The sequence below is a fragment of the Caretta caretta genome, chromosome 11 (genome assembly GCF_965140235.1).
Source record: "Caretta caretta isolate rCarCar2 chromosome 11, rCarCar1.hap1, whole genome shotgun sequence".
NCBI classification, from domain to species: Eukaryota; Metazoa; Chordata; order Testudines; family Cheloniidae; genus Caretta; species Caretta caretta.
The window spans coordinates 44,702,356-44,721,654 of NC_134216.1; the positions used below are offsets into that span (position 1 = coordinate 44,702,356).

General features: G+C 40.1%; 1 protein-coding gene across 2 annotated transcripts in view; it reads right to left on the reverse strand.

Moving 5' to 3' along the window:
- The window catches only part of PDE11A (phosphodiesterase 11A), a 224,288-nt gene that overhangs the window by 72,889 nt on the left and 132,100 nt on the right, over window positions 1-19,299 (reverse strand). For both annotated transcript variants that reach the window (XM_048868451.2, XM_075117976.1), the window contains exon 10: window positions 15,285-15,335. In XM_048868451.2, the coding sequence (XP_048724408.2) occupies window positions 15,285-15,335 (51 nt within the window). The remainder of the gene's footprint in view (window positions 1-15,284; window positions 15,336-19,299) is intronic.

The window sequence follows — 19,299 nt, forward strand, 5'->3', positions numbered from 1 at the left end:
ATCATAAAGCAGATATTCCTCTCATTCAGATGACATTTTCTATGGACTACATCTTATCTTTCTTGCATTGTGGTTGGTTGAATATAATAATGCTGGACTGCATTTTTTCCACAGAGCTTTTCAGATGAAGAGATTGCTGTAGAGGAAGGTGACCAATCAGATTGAAGGAAAGACAATAGCTATATTGGATAATGAATCATTTCACCTCCTGCTATGAATGATGCAATGTCTCTAACATTTGCTTGGAAAAACAAGCAAACTGGAAACAGCATCTAAGCCCTGAGGCAGCATTTCTGGACACCACAACGAATGCAACAAAAGGATAAATTTAACAACATATATAAACAACGTAACCAATATAAACAACATAACTGATAGCAGCAACACACTACCACATGAAGTCTTTTAGCATGGGGTAAATTAGTCAACATCAATCCCTTTTCTTACATCGTTCCCTTTTTAAGGTTTCTCAACCTGACTGTTGTCAAAATATCATTACTGTAGTGAAAACAATTACCTAATAAAGTGAAAATAGCCAGCAGTAAAGGGAAAATGTCACTGATATTTTTTTAGACTGCTGATTTGGGCATATTTTTTCCTTAGGAATGTATTTTTAATTTTTGTAAAAGGAGCCAGGAGCCCAGGTTAGGCGCTTTGATTTAGATTTATAGTAAAATACAATCAGTAAATAATTTTCAGTTTCTTTTTGTGTAGAATTCTTCCAAAAACGTAACTGAATGTCTTGCTTACTTGTATTATCTAGTTCCATTTTCCTGTTATTAAAAGTAATAGAAAACAAATTTCCTGTAGTTTATGGATAGAAACAACTAGGTAGAGCTTTAAAACCAATCAGATTTATATTCCAGTTTGACTATAACGTTGTCAACTTTCTATGTTAGAGGTACTCATTTATTATTTAATATAGCTATTTACGGCATTCCCTCATTCTGCAATCAGAACAACAATATTGCTTTTTGATGCTTGTTTTTTAACACATAGCATATAATCATATAGAGACATCACTTCCCTATAAAATTCTATAGAACACACCTATTAAAAAAAATTCTACTAAATTCCATAATGTTGTGGGGTAATTTCCACAGAATTTTAATAAACATCTATAGACTCCTATTGTTTAATTCCTATTAGATTATATAAGACTGTTCTATAAGAGATGTTCTACTAAAGTCCTAAAATCTTTAAATAAAGGACTCACTAATAATCACAGAAAACATCAGAACCATCTCAATTTTCAGCCTAAACCTCAAGGCATTTTGGACAGGTTTATGATAATCCATCATCATCTTTTGTACTGGTATAGTACCTACTAATTCAAGAATCTGTGAGCCTTACAGAGGGGTTTGAATATTATCCTCTTTTTACAGATAGGGAAAAAAACATAAAGAGATGAAGTGACTTGCCCTTCTCACTCATGTGATCCATCAGTGACAGAGCTGGGAACCTAGCTAAATACCAACACTTAGATACTATGGTGGCAGACCCCATATAAATACACTAGACAGATATACAGACATCATCCTGGAATCTAAACATTCCACCTGTCCTGCAAGAAAAGAGAGTGTGTTTTTGCCACATGAACTCAATATTATTCAATTGAAATAACTAGAGGGTTTTTTTTTTTAATTGAACTTAAAAAAGGAAACACTGTAATGAAATTTTTCCAACATTTTTTTACATTTGTAGATCTGGTGACTTTTTTTAAATTTCAACCTAATTTCAATTTAATTTTATTTCCACTGTCCATCACAGAGTATCTAAGAATGTATAAAATTATAACCTCAGATAATGGATGTACTAAACTCATTTTATTCCATTACAGCTGGTGCCGTCACAGAATTCAGTTTATGCAAATAAGTTGTCTAATCAGTGTGTCCAACTGTTTAGATTGTCAGGTCGAGTAGCAGTAGTAAAATTGTTTTCCTTTTTTTAGCTCAATTTTCCTCAATCTTTATTTTATGAAATATCTGTGATTTTTAAGAGACAAAAATCCAAGCACAACTTTGTTTTCCACAATTAGGCTAGTCCTTTTTGAGCCACAGTTAAGCCAAAGTAGCTGAGACAGAAGGGATATATTATTATCACTACAATCTGAATCAAAGATTTTGTACGGTAGGTGATCCATTATTTTTGTCATGTGGCTCTCCTGTGTACTGTTCACCTTACAGAAGGGACTATCTCAAAAAGCAATAAATAATGCATCATAGCCATTAAATATTGATCTGGCTTATACCATTCAGAGCTGCACAATTAGGTTAGCTTTTTAAAATAGCTTCTTGTATATTACACATCAAGAGAGGAGTGTTTGCATATTCTCTCTGTAAAATACATTAGTTGAATTTTAAGGTGATGTGTGTTTGTGGGTGTGTTTATTTGCTATTTGAGTTTTCAAACTGATCTAATACATAGCACTTGTTTAATCCTATCTCAGGATTCAGTGACTCTTTCTTTCTAAAAATATCCAGTCCAGAGGCTCGATCCTGCATTCTTTACTCTTGAAGGCTGGATTTCTAAATCTGGATAGCACTGGGAAAAAGACAATGATGTTTCAGGCGTGGTGAACCTAGATCCCAATGAGAAGGCGCCAGCCAGGCAGTATAATACAACTCTATAGGACATAACCGAATATAGGCTAAACAGAGTTTGGTTAACGGAGGCTTTTCTGTTCAATAATATTACAAATGATTTTAGCCAAACATTAATAATGGGAGTATGGAAATTAGAAATGTCTGCCTAATTTTAAATCGAAGAGACAACAGAGTACTTTAGGACTATTTGTGTCTTTAAAAGCTGTGTGCCAAGTCAGAATGGAAGTTAGTTTCCCAATAAATTAAAGAAAATGAATTCATGTAGATATGGGGGCATGATCCACCACTGTGACTCCAGTTTTATGCTGATGTAACTCATTTTGTTTGTAATGGAATTACACAGATGTAAATCAGGAGAAATATAGCGGTGAATCAGGCCCATGACCTTCAGTAAAATAATCCTGAAACATAGGAGAGGAGATTTGCCTCCATAGTAGAACTGGGTGATTTCAAAAATTGGAGAAATATTCATTTGAATTTTTAAGGAACTTCCTTCATCTTTGTATTCATCACTCTTGTCTTCAATTCCTGTGAACATTCATATGATTGAGTTTTAGATGCAAGAATACTTCTGGAAAGCACATTTTAACCTCATGATCACAAATGTTTACAGAAGGCTGATTTTAAATTTGCTTCCTGGAAACAAAGCAGTTGCAGCAAAAGTCTGCCTATAAGAACTATGCTGTTCAAGTCAGAGAATAGAAATAATACAATGTGATTTGTATGACCAGTCCAAACTAAGCAACAGAGATCCAAATAGCAAGCCATCAGAGTTTAAATGAACATTACAAAAAATGTTGAATAATTTTGAGTAACAAATACATTTGAGAGAATCTGTTGATGGACATTCTGTGAATAGGAAAAGATTAAATTTGTGTAGTGCATTATGTATTAGAAACTATTTCTTCAGCTGTAGACCATAGTGTAATATTATGTTTATATGTCTATTACTTTTACTTTTGTACATCATTCACAGGAGCAACATCCATTTTCAAATGGAAGATAGGAGTACTGTACACATCCCAATTATGGGAACAATGGTGGTGTTGGAGACACTGGGGCATGGCCACTAGGTAACTTAAGGAAATGGAAAACCACGAGTGTCAATAAAGCCCACTCGCACTAGGCCCAGGTGTCCTTGGCCCCTCTTTTGCCTGGAGGCACTTGCAGCAGCTTTGCGTACTAGGCCCAAGTGTTCTTGGCCCCCTCCCCCGCCTGGAGGCACACACAGCAGTTATGCTAAAAATCTGCAACAGTATGTTGCAGAGTCAGACTGCTTAAAATTAAGCAAGGCCAAACAAAAAAAATATAAAAAAACAATGCTAAATAAAGCAGCTTTATATATAGTTTAATAAATAATATAAAAAATTAAAAAACTAGCTGAAAACTAGATTGGCTGGCTATATGAATACTTGGGGCAGCTTGCTATTAAATAAGTATGCTAAAAAAAAAATGTATAAAAGCCTGTGTAACTTCCTGCTCTGTGTGCAGGATTTGAGATTTTATTCTCCCTGTACCTTTTTGCAGCTGCAAATAAACTTTTCTGCTTCTCCACCCCGTTGTAATTATTGGGTGTAGCACACCAGGTAACAAACCACTCAAGCTGTTGTTCAGCCTCTCGGCACTGGGTGCCGGCAACAGCTTTTGGCGTCCCTGGGTGGGCGACGAGGCTGCAATTTAGCCTTGCCCGGACCCCTCCTGGAGGTCAAGGATTGCGGCGAGAACCGACGCCCAGCGCGCACCAGTGAGTTCATCGGGGGCCTCGGAGGAGACGCGATTTGATCGACCCCAGAGGGCACAACGGTGCAACGCACTCATATAGTGGAGAAGCTGTTGTGGACGGCGGTGAAGAACCGGTCCCTTAGACATGGGGGAGAAGCAGCTGCAGGCCACGGTGAAGAACCGGTCCCTTGGATAAGGTAGGAACCTTTTAAAATCCGGATTGTATGCTCTGTTGGAACCTGGGGACGCCCAGAGTTACCCTGTAGGTATGGGACAGGGACAGAGCTCAGAGGTTAGGGCACGGTGTACGCCCCTAGAGTGCATTCTAGCAAACTGGAAGGTATTTGGTGCGGATCCGATGACTAAGAGCCAATTAAAACAATTCTGTACAGTTGACTGGCCTCAATATCAACTAGAGGACCAGGAGTGGTGGCCACCAGGAGGGTCAATTAATTACAACACAATCCTTCAGTTACTCCTGTTCTGTCAAAAAACAAAAAAATGGAATAAACATATGTATGCACATTTGTTTCTGACTTTATGTACTCAACCAGATATTTTACAGCGCTGTAATCTAACTTCGACTGGTTCGGTAGCAGCTAATGTTAGTCCCCAGACCCCCACCCCCACTGTAATGGCAAAGCCGGTGTCCCCTTCGGCCCCCACACCCCCACCGTATAAGGGTAGGATGCCTCGAGTTACAGAGATTGCCCCCTCGGTGGGACTCTATCCTTTGCTTACCGAGACTGTTGTGGCTTGCCCAGGGGCAGATGGACGTCAGGCTACCACTATGCAAGTTTACACCCATGTGCCATTCAATCCAATAGACTTAGCAGCTTTTAAAACACAGGCTGGGAAATTTTCAACGAACGCAAGCCGGTTTATTTCAGTCTTTGAGGGGTGCCTCAGTAGTCACAAGCCAATTAAGACGACTGTAATATCCTCCTGAGAACCCTGTTGTCTGAGGTGGAGAGGGATCAGGTTACAGCTAAGGCAAGGGGAGCGTCAGCGTTCAAGCAAAAAAAAAAAAAAATCTATCTGTCAAGTTCCTCTCCAAATAATTGTAAGCGGCTCAGGGCATTTCTGGGTATGACAGGCTTTTGCAGAATATAGATCCCAGAGTTTGGACTGTGGGCTAAACCCCAGTACAACTGTGTAAAAGGAGCAGATCATGACCCCTTCTATTGGACCCCAAAGGCTGACAGGACATTTAAAATCCTAAAAAAAAAAATTAATAAAAGCCCCAGCTCTGGACCTGCCAGATCTCTCTAAACCAGTTTCAGTTGTATGTGCATAAACAAAGGGGGGTGGTCCTAGGAGTGCTCACACAGCTGTTAGAAGCATGGAGACGTCCCGTGGCTTATTTTTCTAAGCAATTGGATCAGATTGCAAAGGGTTGGCCGGCATGTTTACCGGCGGTCGCAGCTACTGCCCTATTGCTTAAAAAAGCAAAAAAGCTAACATTGGGAGGGGTTATGCAAATCTATACTCCCCACATGGTCCGAGCCTTATTGGATGCAAAAGGAGGGCTTTGGCTCACCCAGGCTCGGATTGCTCGGTACCAGGCTAAGCTGTTAAAAAACTCTGAAGTCACCTTACAGCCTTGCCCCTCCCTTAACCCAGCCACCCTCTTGCCAGAAACAGAGGAACAAAAACATGACTGTTTAGAAATCATAGATGCCCAGTACTCCAGCCGTCCGGATTTAAAGGATGTACCCCTCCCAAATGCAAATTATGAGTGGTACACTAATGGTAGCAGTACTGTAATAAATGGGCAAAAGAGGGCGGGTTATGCTGTTGTGACCCTCCATGACACTGTGAAAGCTAAAGGTTTGCCTGCTGGGACCTCTGCCCAGCTTGCAGAACTAATAGCCCTGACCCGTGCACTTGAACTGTCAAAAAAAAAAGCGGATCAACATTTTTACTGATTCAACGTATGCTTTTGGTGTGCTGCATGCTCATGCTGGCCTATAAAAGCAAAGGGGAATGCTGACAGCCCAAGGCTCCCCAGTCAAGTATGGGCCCCAAATCCTCCGGCTCCTAGAAGCCATACAACTCCCCTCGGAAGTGGCGGTGGTACATTGTAAAGCCCATCAAAGGAAAAATCAAAATGTGGCCAAAGGTAACGCTTAGGCAAATAAAAAGGCTAAGCATGCTGCCACCCTGCCATCCCCTTAGACTGAGAATGCCCATATGCATGCCCTTATCCCATCAGTAAAAAAAAACTTCCAACCCCTCAGTACTCTGCAAAAAAAAAACAGCTAACTGACAAACTCAGTCTCCAAAAAAAAAAAAGGAATGGCTCCATTCCCCAGAAGGGAAGGTCCTCTTACCAAAGGGCCCAATCCGGCCAGTGCTTCAAAAACTACATCAAACCACTCATGCTAGCAAAAAAGCACTTATCCAGCTAATAAAAAAATACTTTATCACTTCCGGACTCCAACCCCTGGCTGCCCAGGTACAAGCGGACTGCTTAGTCTGCCAAAAAAATAACCCCCGACCGGGACATCCTGTGCCACCAGCTGCCCTAGAACCCACTCCGGGCCCCGAACAAGTGTGGCAAATAAACTTTACTGAGTTTCCCCGGACCCAAGGGTTCAAATATCTCCTGGTTATAGTGAATCGGTTCAGCGGATGGCCAAAAGCCTTCCCATGCCGTAACTGTACTGCCAGAACAGTGGCCCTCAAGTTTATTAAAAAAATCGTTCCTCGCTTTGAACTCCCCCTGTAAATAAAATCTAACAATGGGACACACTTCACGTCAAAAATCATTCAAAGCATCTCACATGCCTTACAGATGCCCTGGAAACTCCATACGCCCTGGAGACTGCAAGCCAGTGGTGTAGTGAAGCGTACCAATCAGACCCTTAAATGGCATCTCTCAAAAGTGTGCCAAGAAGCCTCACTGCGATGGCCTGATGCTTTGCCCCTCGTCCTACTCCATATCCGCGTTCTCCCAAAGGGTAAATTAGGGCTCAGTCCCTTTAAAATTATGTTTAAAAGGGCATAGCCTATAAATGGCACCCCGGTTCTGTCAAAAAAATGGGAATTGGGTAATGGTTTTTTGTCACAGTATATATGTTCCCTGTCTGCTGTTCTCTTGTCTCTTCACAGGCATACCAAGAATTCCCAGCCTCTCCCCTTGGACTCTCCCATTCACTCCTTACAGCCCGGTGACTCTGTGCTTATTCGCACCTAAAAAGACAAGCCTCTCCAGGAAAAGTGGAAAGGACCCTATAGCGTCCTGCTGATCTCCCATACAGCGGCAAAAATCAAGGGACACAAAAACTGGATCCATCACTCTCGTCTGAAGGCAGTAACCGCCCCCTCGTCAGCAGGACAGTGGACCATCCAACCTGCTGACTCCTCATCTAGTAACAATCTCGGGCTAAAGCTACTGTTTAAAAAACACAAATAGCGGGCACCTTAATGCTAAAATGGGCCCACCCAGGTACTAAAAACCCTGGATTAAAAAAACTCTAATAATAATTAATTGGGTAACATTGTTATTCTCTGTATTGGTATTTCCAAACTGTGCATATCGGGAGCATAACTCCTTTGTTTTGCTTGCGCACCATGTTGCTAATTTAACAAACCAGACTGATTGCTGGGTATGTGCTCCAACTCCACTATCCCCCAAAACGGGAATGCCCCTAAACATGCTGCCCCTGACCCTAGCAAAATTAGCCACCACCAAAAAGCAAAAAAAAACGAACTCACCGTTCTAAAATAAAACCTCTTTACAGCAGGCCACCTATCAGGACCAAAAGTATTCAGTTGCCGTACGCACTAAAAAAATATTATGTTTTACCCAAAACCAATCTAATCACTATGGGCATCCTGTAAAAAAAAGCTCCTGTGTTATTACACAGTAAGCTAATGGGTATTAAATAAAAACCAACAAAAAAGGCCAACAGTGTAGGTGTAATAGTTCCTCCCCTTTTAAAAAAACTCTTACAAATAATCTTACCACAAAAAAAGTTTAAAAATGTAACTTGCCGTCCAATTAATATCTCCAATATAACAAGCCCAAGTAAAAAAACTCAAAGCCAAGGCTATTGAGTGTTCTCAAAGGGGGGAGTTGTTGGAGACACTGGGGCATGGCCACTAGGTAACTTAAGGAAATGGAAAACCACGAGTGTCAATAAAGCCCACTCGCACTAGGCCCAGGTGTCCTTGGCCCCCCTCCTGCCTGGAGGCACTCGCAGCAGCTCTGCGTACTAGGCCCAAGTGTCCTTGCCCCCCCCACCCCCCCGCCTGGAGGCACACACAGCAGTTATGCTAAAAATCTGCAACAGTATGTTGCAGAGTCAGACTGCCTAAAACTAAGCAAGGCCAAACAAAAAAAATATAAAAAAACAATGCTAAATAAAGCAGCTTTATATATAGTTTAACAAATAATACAAAAAATCAAAAAACTAGCTGAAAACTAGATTGGCTGGCTATATGAATACTTGGGGCAGCTTGCTATTAAATAAGTATGCTAAAAAAAAAAATGTATAAAAGCCTGTGTAACTTCCTGCTCTGTGTGCAGGATTTGAGATTTTATTCTCCCTGTACCTTTTTGCAGCTGCAAATAAACTTTTCTGCTTCTCCACCCCGTTGTAATTATTGAGTGTAGCACACCGGGTAACAAACCACTCAAGCTGTTGTTCAGCCTCTCGGCACTGGGTGCCGGCAACAGTGGGAAACCTAATACTGTTAGTCCTGATGGTCTTTAGTAGCTCCAGTGGTGTAATTTTCCCTAATTCCCTCCCCCATCTAAAATCCACTGTTATTCTGTAACTACAGAAACTGAAAAAGGATCCCAAACTGCATTGTATGCCAACCCCAAACTCTCATTGATTACAATGACTTTTAAAATTGGCAACAAATGCAGGTTTGGACCCTAAAGATTCATTTGTTGTTAACTGAGATCCCAGCCCAACTGTAGTAAGCACAATATATACATTAACAGTGCATAGATAGCCTGCCACACTAAGAGCTTACAATCAGAATAGACAACACAGACAAAGGTTGCGGGAAGAAAGCATTGTTATGCAGTTTTACAAATCGGGGATCTGAGGCAAAGAGAATGAAATCCTAGGCCCACTGAAGACATTGGCTAAGCTCCCCTTCACTTCAATGGGGCCTGAATTACACCCAGAGAAATTATGTAATTTTTGTCCAAGGGCCACAGAGGAAGTATGTGGCAGAACTGACTACTGAACCTAGATCTCTTGAGTCCACTCCAGTGCCCTAGCCAAAACACCAACCTTCCTCTCTCATCATATGACAAAGTGAGTTACATAAATTACATTTTATCATTCTTCTGTGTCATTGACAGCAGAGTACATGGGGAAATTTCCATGAAGTCAGTAGAGTTGTACCCACTTACACCAAGCCTACATTTCATAGAGTTCTCCCTCTCACACTGGCCTTTTGAGAAATGTATGCTAAGAAACTAAGTGCTTATAGACAAAAACAGTGGAGTAAATGTATTTTCACGTTATTTTATTCAGTTGTTTTAATAATAAAAAGTGAAAAGGGCTGCTGTCATGAATTTTCAAAGAGCAATGATCCATATACAAGAACTCCTCACTTAACGCTGTAGTTTTGTTTCTGAAAAATGCAACTTTAAGTGAAATGATGTTAAGCGAATCCAATTGCCCCATAAGAATTAATGTAAATGGGGGGGTTAGCTTCCAGGGAATTTCTTTTCACCAGACAGAAGACTATATTATACTGTACATATATATAAGTTTTAAACAATTTAATACTGTACACAGCAATGATGCTTGTGAAGCTTGGTGGAGGTGGGGGAGTCAGAGGGTGGGATATTTCCCAGGGAATGCTTTAGCGCTAAATGATGAACTAACACTCGGCTGAACCCTCCAGGGTTAACACGTTGTTAATGTAGCCTCACACTCTGCGAGGCAGCACAAATGGAAGGAGGGGAGACAGCATGGCAGACAAAGCCACGCACCCTGTGTGTGGGGGAGAGAGATGTGCATTGCCCCTTTAGGTATGCTGACCGCACTCTAAGTACATTGCGTTTTTAAGTAGATCAGGAAGTTGAGACAGCAGCTGCTACCAGCAAGCTCCCTCTGTCCTGAGCCCTGTCGTGTCCCCCACTGCTCTATGGAGATGGAGGGGGGCAGGGAAGGTGGACACCCTGACATTAGCCCTTTTCTTCCGCCCTCCCTGCACAGCAAGCAAGCAGGAGGCTCCCAGGAGCAGCTTCAAGGCCGAGGGCAGGAGCAGCACATGGCAGTGGGGGTAGGGAGAGCTGAAATGCTGGGAACTGATAGCCTGCTGGGCAGCCGCCACACGGGAACTTAGGGGAGTGGGGAGTTGATAGGGGGGCTGTCGGTCCACCCTGGCTCCAAGCCCCCACCAGCTAGTTCCAATGGGCTGCTCTTCCTGCAAGAAGTGGACAAAGCAGGCAGCTGCCAAACAACGTTATAAGGGAGCATTGCACAACTTTAAATGACCATGTTCTCTAATTGATCAGCAACAAAACAACGTTAACTGGGACGACTTTAAGTGAGGAGTTACTGTAATTGGATTTCTTATTGAGATGGAACCTCCAATAAAAACAACATTTTGGTATGACCCCAAATGCTGGGTTATTTAGAGAGTAACTTCTAATAATGTAAGCATTTTTAAAAGAAGGCAACCCAGTTTTGAGACCTATTATCAGTGAAGAGCTATTTTTAAGAGGGTCATTCCAATAATTCAGGAAGTGGAATTCCTTCAAAAATGTAGAAAACTAAGTATAATGTGGAGATATGACAATGATACAATCATAGAAATCAGACATGGAAAAGATCTATTAGGTTATATGGCCTATCATCATGTTCATTTACAATGTTCAGTATTGTACCTTTCCTCCTCTACTGCCCAGTATGGATTTCAGCCTCCCAGCCAAAGGTGCTTCCACTACTTTCCCTGAGAGATTTTTACAAAGCCTAAGTAGACTTAGGAAGTTTAATTAAGGAAGTTTCTTTTTTAGAAGAAGGAAAAAAAAGTGAATTCTCAATAGGGGAATAGCAGCAATGGCAACCAAAGTGTCATTTGTTACTTCAGGAACTTAGAAATGGCATTTTCTTGTGATGTGATTTCTCTGATGAATTGTAACTCTTTAAAAAGGGCACCCACTGTAGCAACATGCATTATTCTCAGCTACAAAAATTAAAGTTGATTTTAATTGGAATTTCATCAATAACTCTTTAACAGCCTAGACTACAACCTCTTGGATTTATTGTGATACAACAAAAATAAGATAATAGACAATAGCCTCAGGAAAAATAAGCCTCAAGTATATCTATTCATTTTCATCACTTGGTAACAGCCACTACTTAAAAGTTTATGCAGCCAAAAATAAAAAGGAAAAAACATTTTGGGGATAGATAAAATAAAGAACAAAAAGATAAGGCCAAAGATAAATAAGATGGCAAAGATAGAAAAACAAGACTGAGACAGAGGAAATTTATTCATGTATTTTTATAAAAATCTGTAATGTGCCCAGCCTTGTCTGAACATACATCCCCTATATAAATTCAAATACAAAATATATTTCAGAATTATTCACTCCCCTTGGCATACAAATAAATATCCACCAGCAAATATTAAATCTGGCTCTGGCGGATCATATTGTGGAGTGAGAGCCACAGTCAAGGAATCCTTATGGAGCACACTCCACCAACAGCTCCCTACCATTTATAGAAGGGGACTTCAGCTTGAGCACTTCCATTTATGGCAAGTGTAGCAGCATCACATGGGGTCAGAGGTGGTCTCTCAGGTCATTGTTGTCATCACCAAGGCAAATCCCAATGGCACATAGCCTATTGGCAGCTCAAGTGCCAGCCTGATCGATCTCTAGGTAGGTACATAAGGCAGCCTGGCTGGATGTTCAGTCTATGGCCACCACTGGCAATTTTATCGTGCCACTGAAGCTTTTGGCGATCATATGATTATGACTGTATGGCAGGATTCCTTGGCAAATATACTTCATAATTCATTGGTCTTCTATCCTAATAATATATCTGTACCAAGGAAACCATTGAAACCAGTGCTGATGAAGGTGGTTGCTGGGTTTGGCTATAAATATTGGTGAACTTGTCCTGCCACTTAATATGGAACAGCTGATGAAGATGATGATGATTGAAAATATCAGCCTGTGGCCCAAACCACTGAGAGCTTTATGGGCTAAGAGCAACACCTAGAATTCCACCTAGAGATGAAATGTAAGCCAGAGCAGATCCAGAGAACTGGCGTACTGGGCTCCTGAGACGAAATTCAATGTACTAAGCAGGTTAAAATATTCTGCACTAGATTCAGTTTGTGAGTGGCCTTAAGGTGTATTCCTATGTAGAGCACATTACAGTACTGTAGATTTGAGGTGATAAAGGTATGGATAACTGTGGCAAGGTACACACATGAAAGAAAATGTTGCATTATTCATCAGGCACAGATGCAAACGGCATTGTAGGCCACAACTGCTGCCTAAGAATTTAATAGCAAAATGAACATACACAACTGAATTAGAAGTGGTGGTTCCACATTGTCAATCAATGCAGCCACAGGTATCAATTTTTCCAACTCTTCTGCTGCTTCCCCAAGCAACCTAGATCATCTCACTGTTGTCCAGATTAAGTTGCAGCCAGCTAGCCATGCCCCAAATTAATAGACAGTGATTCATTCCATTGTTGTAGCCAGGTCAGAAGAAATGGAGACAGAGCTGAGTGTCAGCAATGTATGGATGTTACAGCCCACATCTAACCTTCCCATCAGCCTGATACACACTTTCTATAGGAGAGGAGACAATATGTATTCTCCCAGAAGTGTCATTTATAACTTGAAAAGCACTCCAGAAGACAACTAATGACAGTCAGTCATAGACAGCTATTTGCACACATGGAGTGCTGACAGAAACTAAAGAGTAGACCCTGTGATGTTGCACGTCATATGTTTTATAGAAATATACCTATGAGTGTGAATATGATGTAATTGGAATATGCTTTATGCCTAAGGTCTCTTGTTAAGGTATCATAACAAAGGTTATAACCCACTGAATATATTCCTCCTATTTGTATGTATGTATCATTCTTGTATCTGAAGCTAGAAATATGAAGTATAACTCTGAGGTCCTATTGTAATTATGCAAAGTGTGGGCCATTAATGGTGGCTTAGAATCTTGATGGCTCCCATTGACTAGGCCAATTGGTTGTGAATGGGTTTATTTACCTGCAATCCTTCCTGTGTACAGGTGTGGGCCAGCGGGTGGGTAATGAAGAATGAGGTCTTACAGTGACATGTGACCATGGCACCTGAGACTGGAAGCCATCTTTTATCTCAGGGGTGGGCAAACTTTTTGGCTCGAGGGCCACATCTGGGTGGGGAAATTGCATGCAGGGCTATGAATATAGGGCTGGGGCAGGGGGTTGGGGTGTGGGAGGGAGGGGGTGCGGTGTGCAGGAAGGGGCTCAGGGCAAGGCGTTGGGGTGCGGGGAGGGGTGCGGCAGGGGGCTTAGGGTAGGCAGTTGGGGTGCAGGAGGGGTTCTGGGTGCAGGCTCCGGCCCGGCACTGCTTACCTGGAGCAGCTCCGGGGTGGCAGCGGCGCGCAGCAGGGCTCAAGGCAGGCTGCCTGCCTGCCCTGGCCTTGCACCACTCCCGGAAGTGGCCGGCACCACGTCCCTGCGGCCCCTGGGGAAGGGCAGGGCAGAGGGCTCCACACGCTGCCCTCACCTGCGGGTACCTCCCCCAAAGCTCCCATTGGCCGAGGTTCCTCGTTCTCTGCCCTGTTTTACTTTTCTATGTAGAAGGAGGGGTGGGGACCCAGAGAGACAAAAGATTCCCACTATAAAAGGGGGTGGAACAGAACAAAGGAGGCTGCCAGTCATGAGAAAACCCCTAATTTCCACCTAAGATGTCTGCTGGAACTAACAAGGACTGTACTAGGGGAAAGGATTGGACCCAGTCTAGGTAGGAGTCTAGTCTGTGAAAGAAGCTTATCAGAACATCTCTGAGGGTGAGATTTTACCTGTAAACAGTTTCTTAATGTATTAGGCTTAGACTTGCGTGTTTTTGCTTTATTTTGTTTGGTGACTTGCTCTGTCTCTTATTACTTGGAACCACTTAAATCCTACTTTTTATACTTAATAAAATCACTGTTGTTTATTAATGAACCCAGAATAAGTGATTAATACCTGGGGGGGGCAAATAGCTGTACACATCTCTCTATCAGTGTTATAGAGGACAGACAATGTATGAGTTTATCCTGTATAAGCTTTATACAGAGTAAAACGGATTTATTTGGGGTTTGGATCCATTGGGAACTGGGTATTGGAGACAGGATACCTATTGAGCAGTTTTTAGTTAGTCTGCAGCTTTGGGGGCGTGGACCACACCTGGATCTGTGTTGCAGCAGGCTAGCATGTCTGGCTCAACAACACAGGGTTCTGGAGTCCCAAGCTGGCAGGGAAAACAGGCTCAGAGGTAATCTCAGCATGTCAGGTGATAGTCCCAAGGGGGTCTCTGTGACCGAATCTGCCACAGTCCCTTCTTAAAAAAATTAACTCCTGATAATCTTGCAGGATTCAGCATGCACACACAATTATTAGCTGCCTCCTCACTCTAAATATGCCATTATTTAAATTTGTTGTCTGTACTAAAGAAAATGGAAAGTTGGCACAGAAAATACCTTATTTCTATCACCCAGAAAGTAATACGAAAATCTCAAAAGGTTTAGAAGTACTGTTGGATACTGAAGATTCTGAAGTTTTGACTACTTATCTTTAACCACGAGCCTTTTGGAGCTACGCTCATCCATCCATTAGCAGTTTGTACAAACGGCCTCTGTGTCTATTTTGAATATAAAAGTAAAACTGACTTTTTTGTTTTTCTTTTTATCTGACCTACATTCATTTTATCTTACAGTTGCTTTGTATGCTAAACGGAAATGTAAATCCTTACCTTAAATTTGTCAACTTCTGCCTTTGAACATGTTGCATGGTAGGACAGCACCTGATGCAGAACAAAAGAAAAAAAATCAATTTTTCACAGTAGATAAGTAGAAATTAGAGGGTTCCTTGATGCTGTCTAATAAATTGCTTTAAAAACAAGTTTTATTAATATTTATGCAGCATCAGTTAACTATGAATTATGGCATATATAACTAATTGCAGGTTCTCAGGTATACATCTCGCATTTACAGTCCAGATAATTTTATCGGAAGCCATACACAATAAGTAGTGTAATATTAAATAATAGGCATAATTATAGTTCTCTTGAAATACTACAATTAAAAGAGAAAAAGTCCATGGTTATTTGTACTTTGATTTCGAAGTAATGATACTCATGAAACTGTTGAGCTTATATGTCCTTTCAAAGGCATCTCACTGCTAGCTAATTATCATTTCTAACCTATAGCTCTCATTCCCTTAAATATGGTGCTCTAGAAATGAGTACTTCCATAAATAGCATGCTGGTATGTAAGGGATGGGCCACAGCTTTGAGACATATATGAATATGCATGTACGTACCTGGAGTAAAATGTATCCTTATCTAAGGGAAATATTCACCAAGCAATCCAGACGCTGCAGAAGGCTCTCTGTGCACTGGAACCACCTAAGTTCCACTCTGCATAGGATGAGCAAGTGTGGAGCAGGCACACAGGAAAACTCTGCAGCATCTATGTATTCCCATAGAGAAAGTTTCTTTCTAACCCACACAACTGGTGGCTGGTTGGTTTATGTTATGAAGCACTCAGATTTATATCCATTATTTTAAAAAATAGTTGTATGTATTTAATATAAATTGTGGGTGTTTTTATTATCCATATAAATGTCTACTCTCTTTTTTGAAACCTGTTAATCTCTTGGCCTGTGACATTGAGTTCCACCCGTTAATTGTGAGTTGTGTAAAATGTATTTTTTATCTCAGTTTTACAATTTTTGCCCTTTAGTTATTATTGAATGTCCTGTTGTCTTATGAGAAAAGGTAAATAGCAGCACCCAAAGTACCTGCTGTATACCATTTATCCTGTTCTTAGCTTATATTATAACGCCCAGCTCCAAACAGTATCAATTTTTTGGGTCTCATCCTATTAATCTCTCTATATTTCTAATAACTTGGATTGCCTGTCTCTGAATCCCTTCTATTTCCATTATATCTCTTTCCAAAAAAGGTGACCAGAACTGTACACACAATTCTAAGTGAGGGCATAACAAAGATTTAAATAATGTCATAATATTTTGGGTTTTTCTTTTTAACCTATTCATTATTCAGCCTAACATTTTATTAGCTTTTTGGGCTACTGCAGCACATTTAGCAGAGTTTTTAATTTAGTTGTCTACAACAATACCCAGGTCTCTTTCCTGACTGGTTACTGTTAATTTAAAATCCAGCGATATGAATGATTAGTTCAAATTATTCCTTCTGAAGTGTATTAGCTTGTAATGGTCAACACTGAATTTCTTCTGTCACAGTCCTGCTCATTTAGCGAGATTTGTTAAGTCCTTCTGAATTTTCTCTCTTGTCTAGTCTTGATTATTCCAAATTAATTTTTTTATCTGCAAACTTTGCTATCCTGCTGTTCACACCCTTTCCCATATCTTTAATAAATATACTAGGCACATAGGACTGGAAGGGATCTCCAGTGTCATCAAGTCAAGCCCCCAACAACACGTATCTGGGAAGGAAACCTTAAGGCATTCCATTGTTAATCTTCTGCCATATTGAAAGCTAATCATTTATTCCATCTTTTGTTTTCCGTTTCTTACCCAGTGTTATGAGAGCTCCATGTAACTAGCAGTATCTATGAATCCCAATATAGTCTGTATCAAACTGACTTCTCTTAAATCTGGTATTAATGTCAATTTGAAATGCCACTCGGTTATTGCAGATCTAGCTAGATCAGTAAACATATATAAATATTAATAAAGTATTTCCATTGTTGAGAAAAGGATTCTTTGTCCTTCAATAGAGAGTTACTAGCTTCTTTTTGTTCTGTATTTTTTGCACTCATCTCACCCAGGTACTATCGTGGGTAGTTTCTCATTTAAAGAAAGAATAAGGGTTCATTGAATTATGATAGCCATTCATCATACCTATAATCAACATCCACACCACATGGTGATTAATCTTTATAGAATGTCCAAGAGAGTAGTTGTATTTTATAACCAAGCAATTCTGTTTTCTTAGATAAAATAACGAATAGCCATTTCCCACCTAAACCTTCCTTGCTTTGTACCTGCTCAGTTTAATATTTGCCATGATTTGATTTTCTTCTCATGGAAGAGAATTCAGTCCAAGATGTGATTTTATGTGAAAAAGTTGGGGTTTGTGAGGTCTTGCAAATAGTTAATAATTACTGTAATTGTAAAGACTATTGAGTCCCACAACAGCCCTAAGGAAAGAGGGTTTACACTTTGCCTCTTAAATCTCAAGTCTTTATACAAACATAGGTGTTGATCCAAAAGTGCTTCAGCATATGCTCAAATGTAATCATGTAAGTACTCCCATTGGTTTCAAAGGATTTAGCATTAAGCACACACTTAAATGCTTTGGATTGTGCTGTGGACTGAGACCATAGTGACACAGATAATATCTCCAGGACAAAAATAGCTTGTGCCATTTTCATAAGAGTTCAGGGGTTTATGACTTATTCAGATCAAGTTCCCATCTGCTATTCTTAATGAGCTAGTCCACATTTAAGTGTGTGCTTAATGCTAAATGCTTTTAAACCAATGGGAGTACTTACATGACTACATTTGAGCATATGCTGAAGCACTTTTTTGGATCAACACCTATGTTTATATAAAATTAGTGGATTTCCCTATTCAAGGGATAAGCACATTCAGAATCCACATCATCATGAAGTTGAGGTCATGTGTGGAACTCCAAGACATTACTGCAAATCTAGGGGAAATTACTTTTCTCCTGACAAAAAATATGACCTTCAAATACTAGGGGGAGTTTGCATGTACCCATTAAAAAATATGGAACTAAGCTATCATAGATTCACATAAGAAGAAAGAGAGGAAACCATACAGGTAATAAATAAACTGTATTTTTAACAAGGGCTACTGGTAATTGTGTGAACCAAGAATGAGAAGTTCAAGTGGATTACAGATTTCTTGAAACCCAAGAAAAATATTATCTTCATGTATAATGTGGGTGTATTTTTATAAATATATATGTACAAATATATATACATATATGTGTCTTATGTATAAGACTGACTTATTTGATCTTCAGTCTCACCCATTTCTCTAATAAAACAATAAATCTAGGAATTTTAGAGACCCTGTTTTGCAGTATAGTAACTAAAGCCCTTTTAAAAGACTTTATCTTTTTCAAAGAAGTGTGATTTTGACTTTAGTGTGAGTCTCATGCCTAAAACCTCTTTACACCACTTTGAAATGTAGGGGGAAGGAACCGCAGCATGACATCACCTGTAAAAAGCAAAGCTGTAAAGCCTTTAATTTGTAAGACTATACTAGGTATGTATATTTTAAATTATATTTAATGTAAAGGACAAAAATTCATCAGACCCTCATAAAAAAAGAGTTCTTTCTATTTCATAGCTGTAATTGAATCAGATCTACATTGTGCTAGAAAACTATATAGGCTTCTGATTACATCATAACTATATCATCCAATTTTTAAGAAGTGTCTTAAAAACAGCAGGAACATTTAAAAAGTAATCTTCATTTATAGTGCTGTCATTCTGAATGTCAAATAGACACACAGCTACCCCAACACTGCATTCATAGCTTTAGGAGCAGCAGAGGACGTCTATATGACCAGCTTTAAAGCTTTGTTTCTTTGTGAAAGAAGCCAATGTGTGCAGTTCGTGGTAGACTTTTTACATAATTACTCTTATATAGAGCTGTCAAGTGTTTTAAAAAAATTAATCGCGATTAATCACGCAATTAAAAAAATTAATCACAATTAATCACGTAATTAATCACACAGTTAAACAATA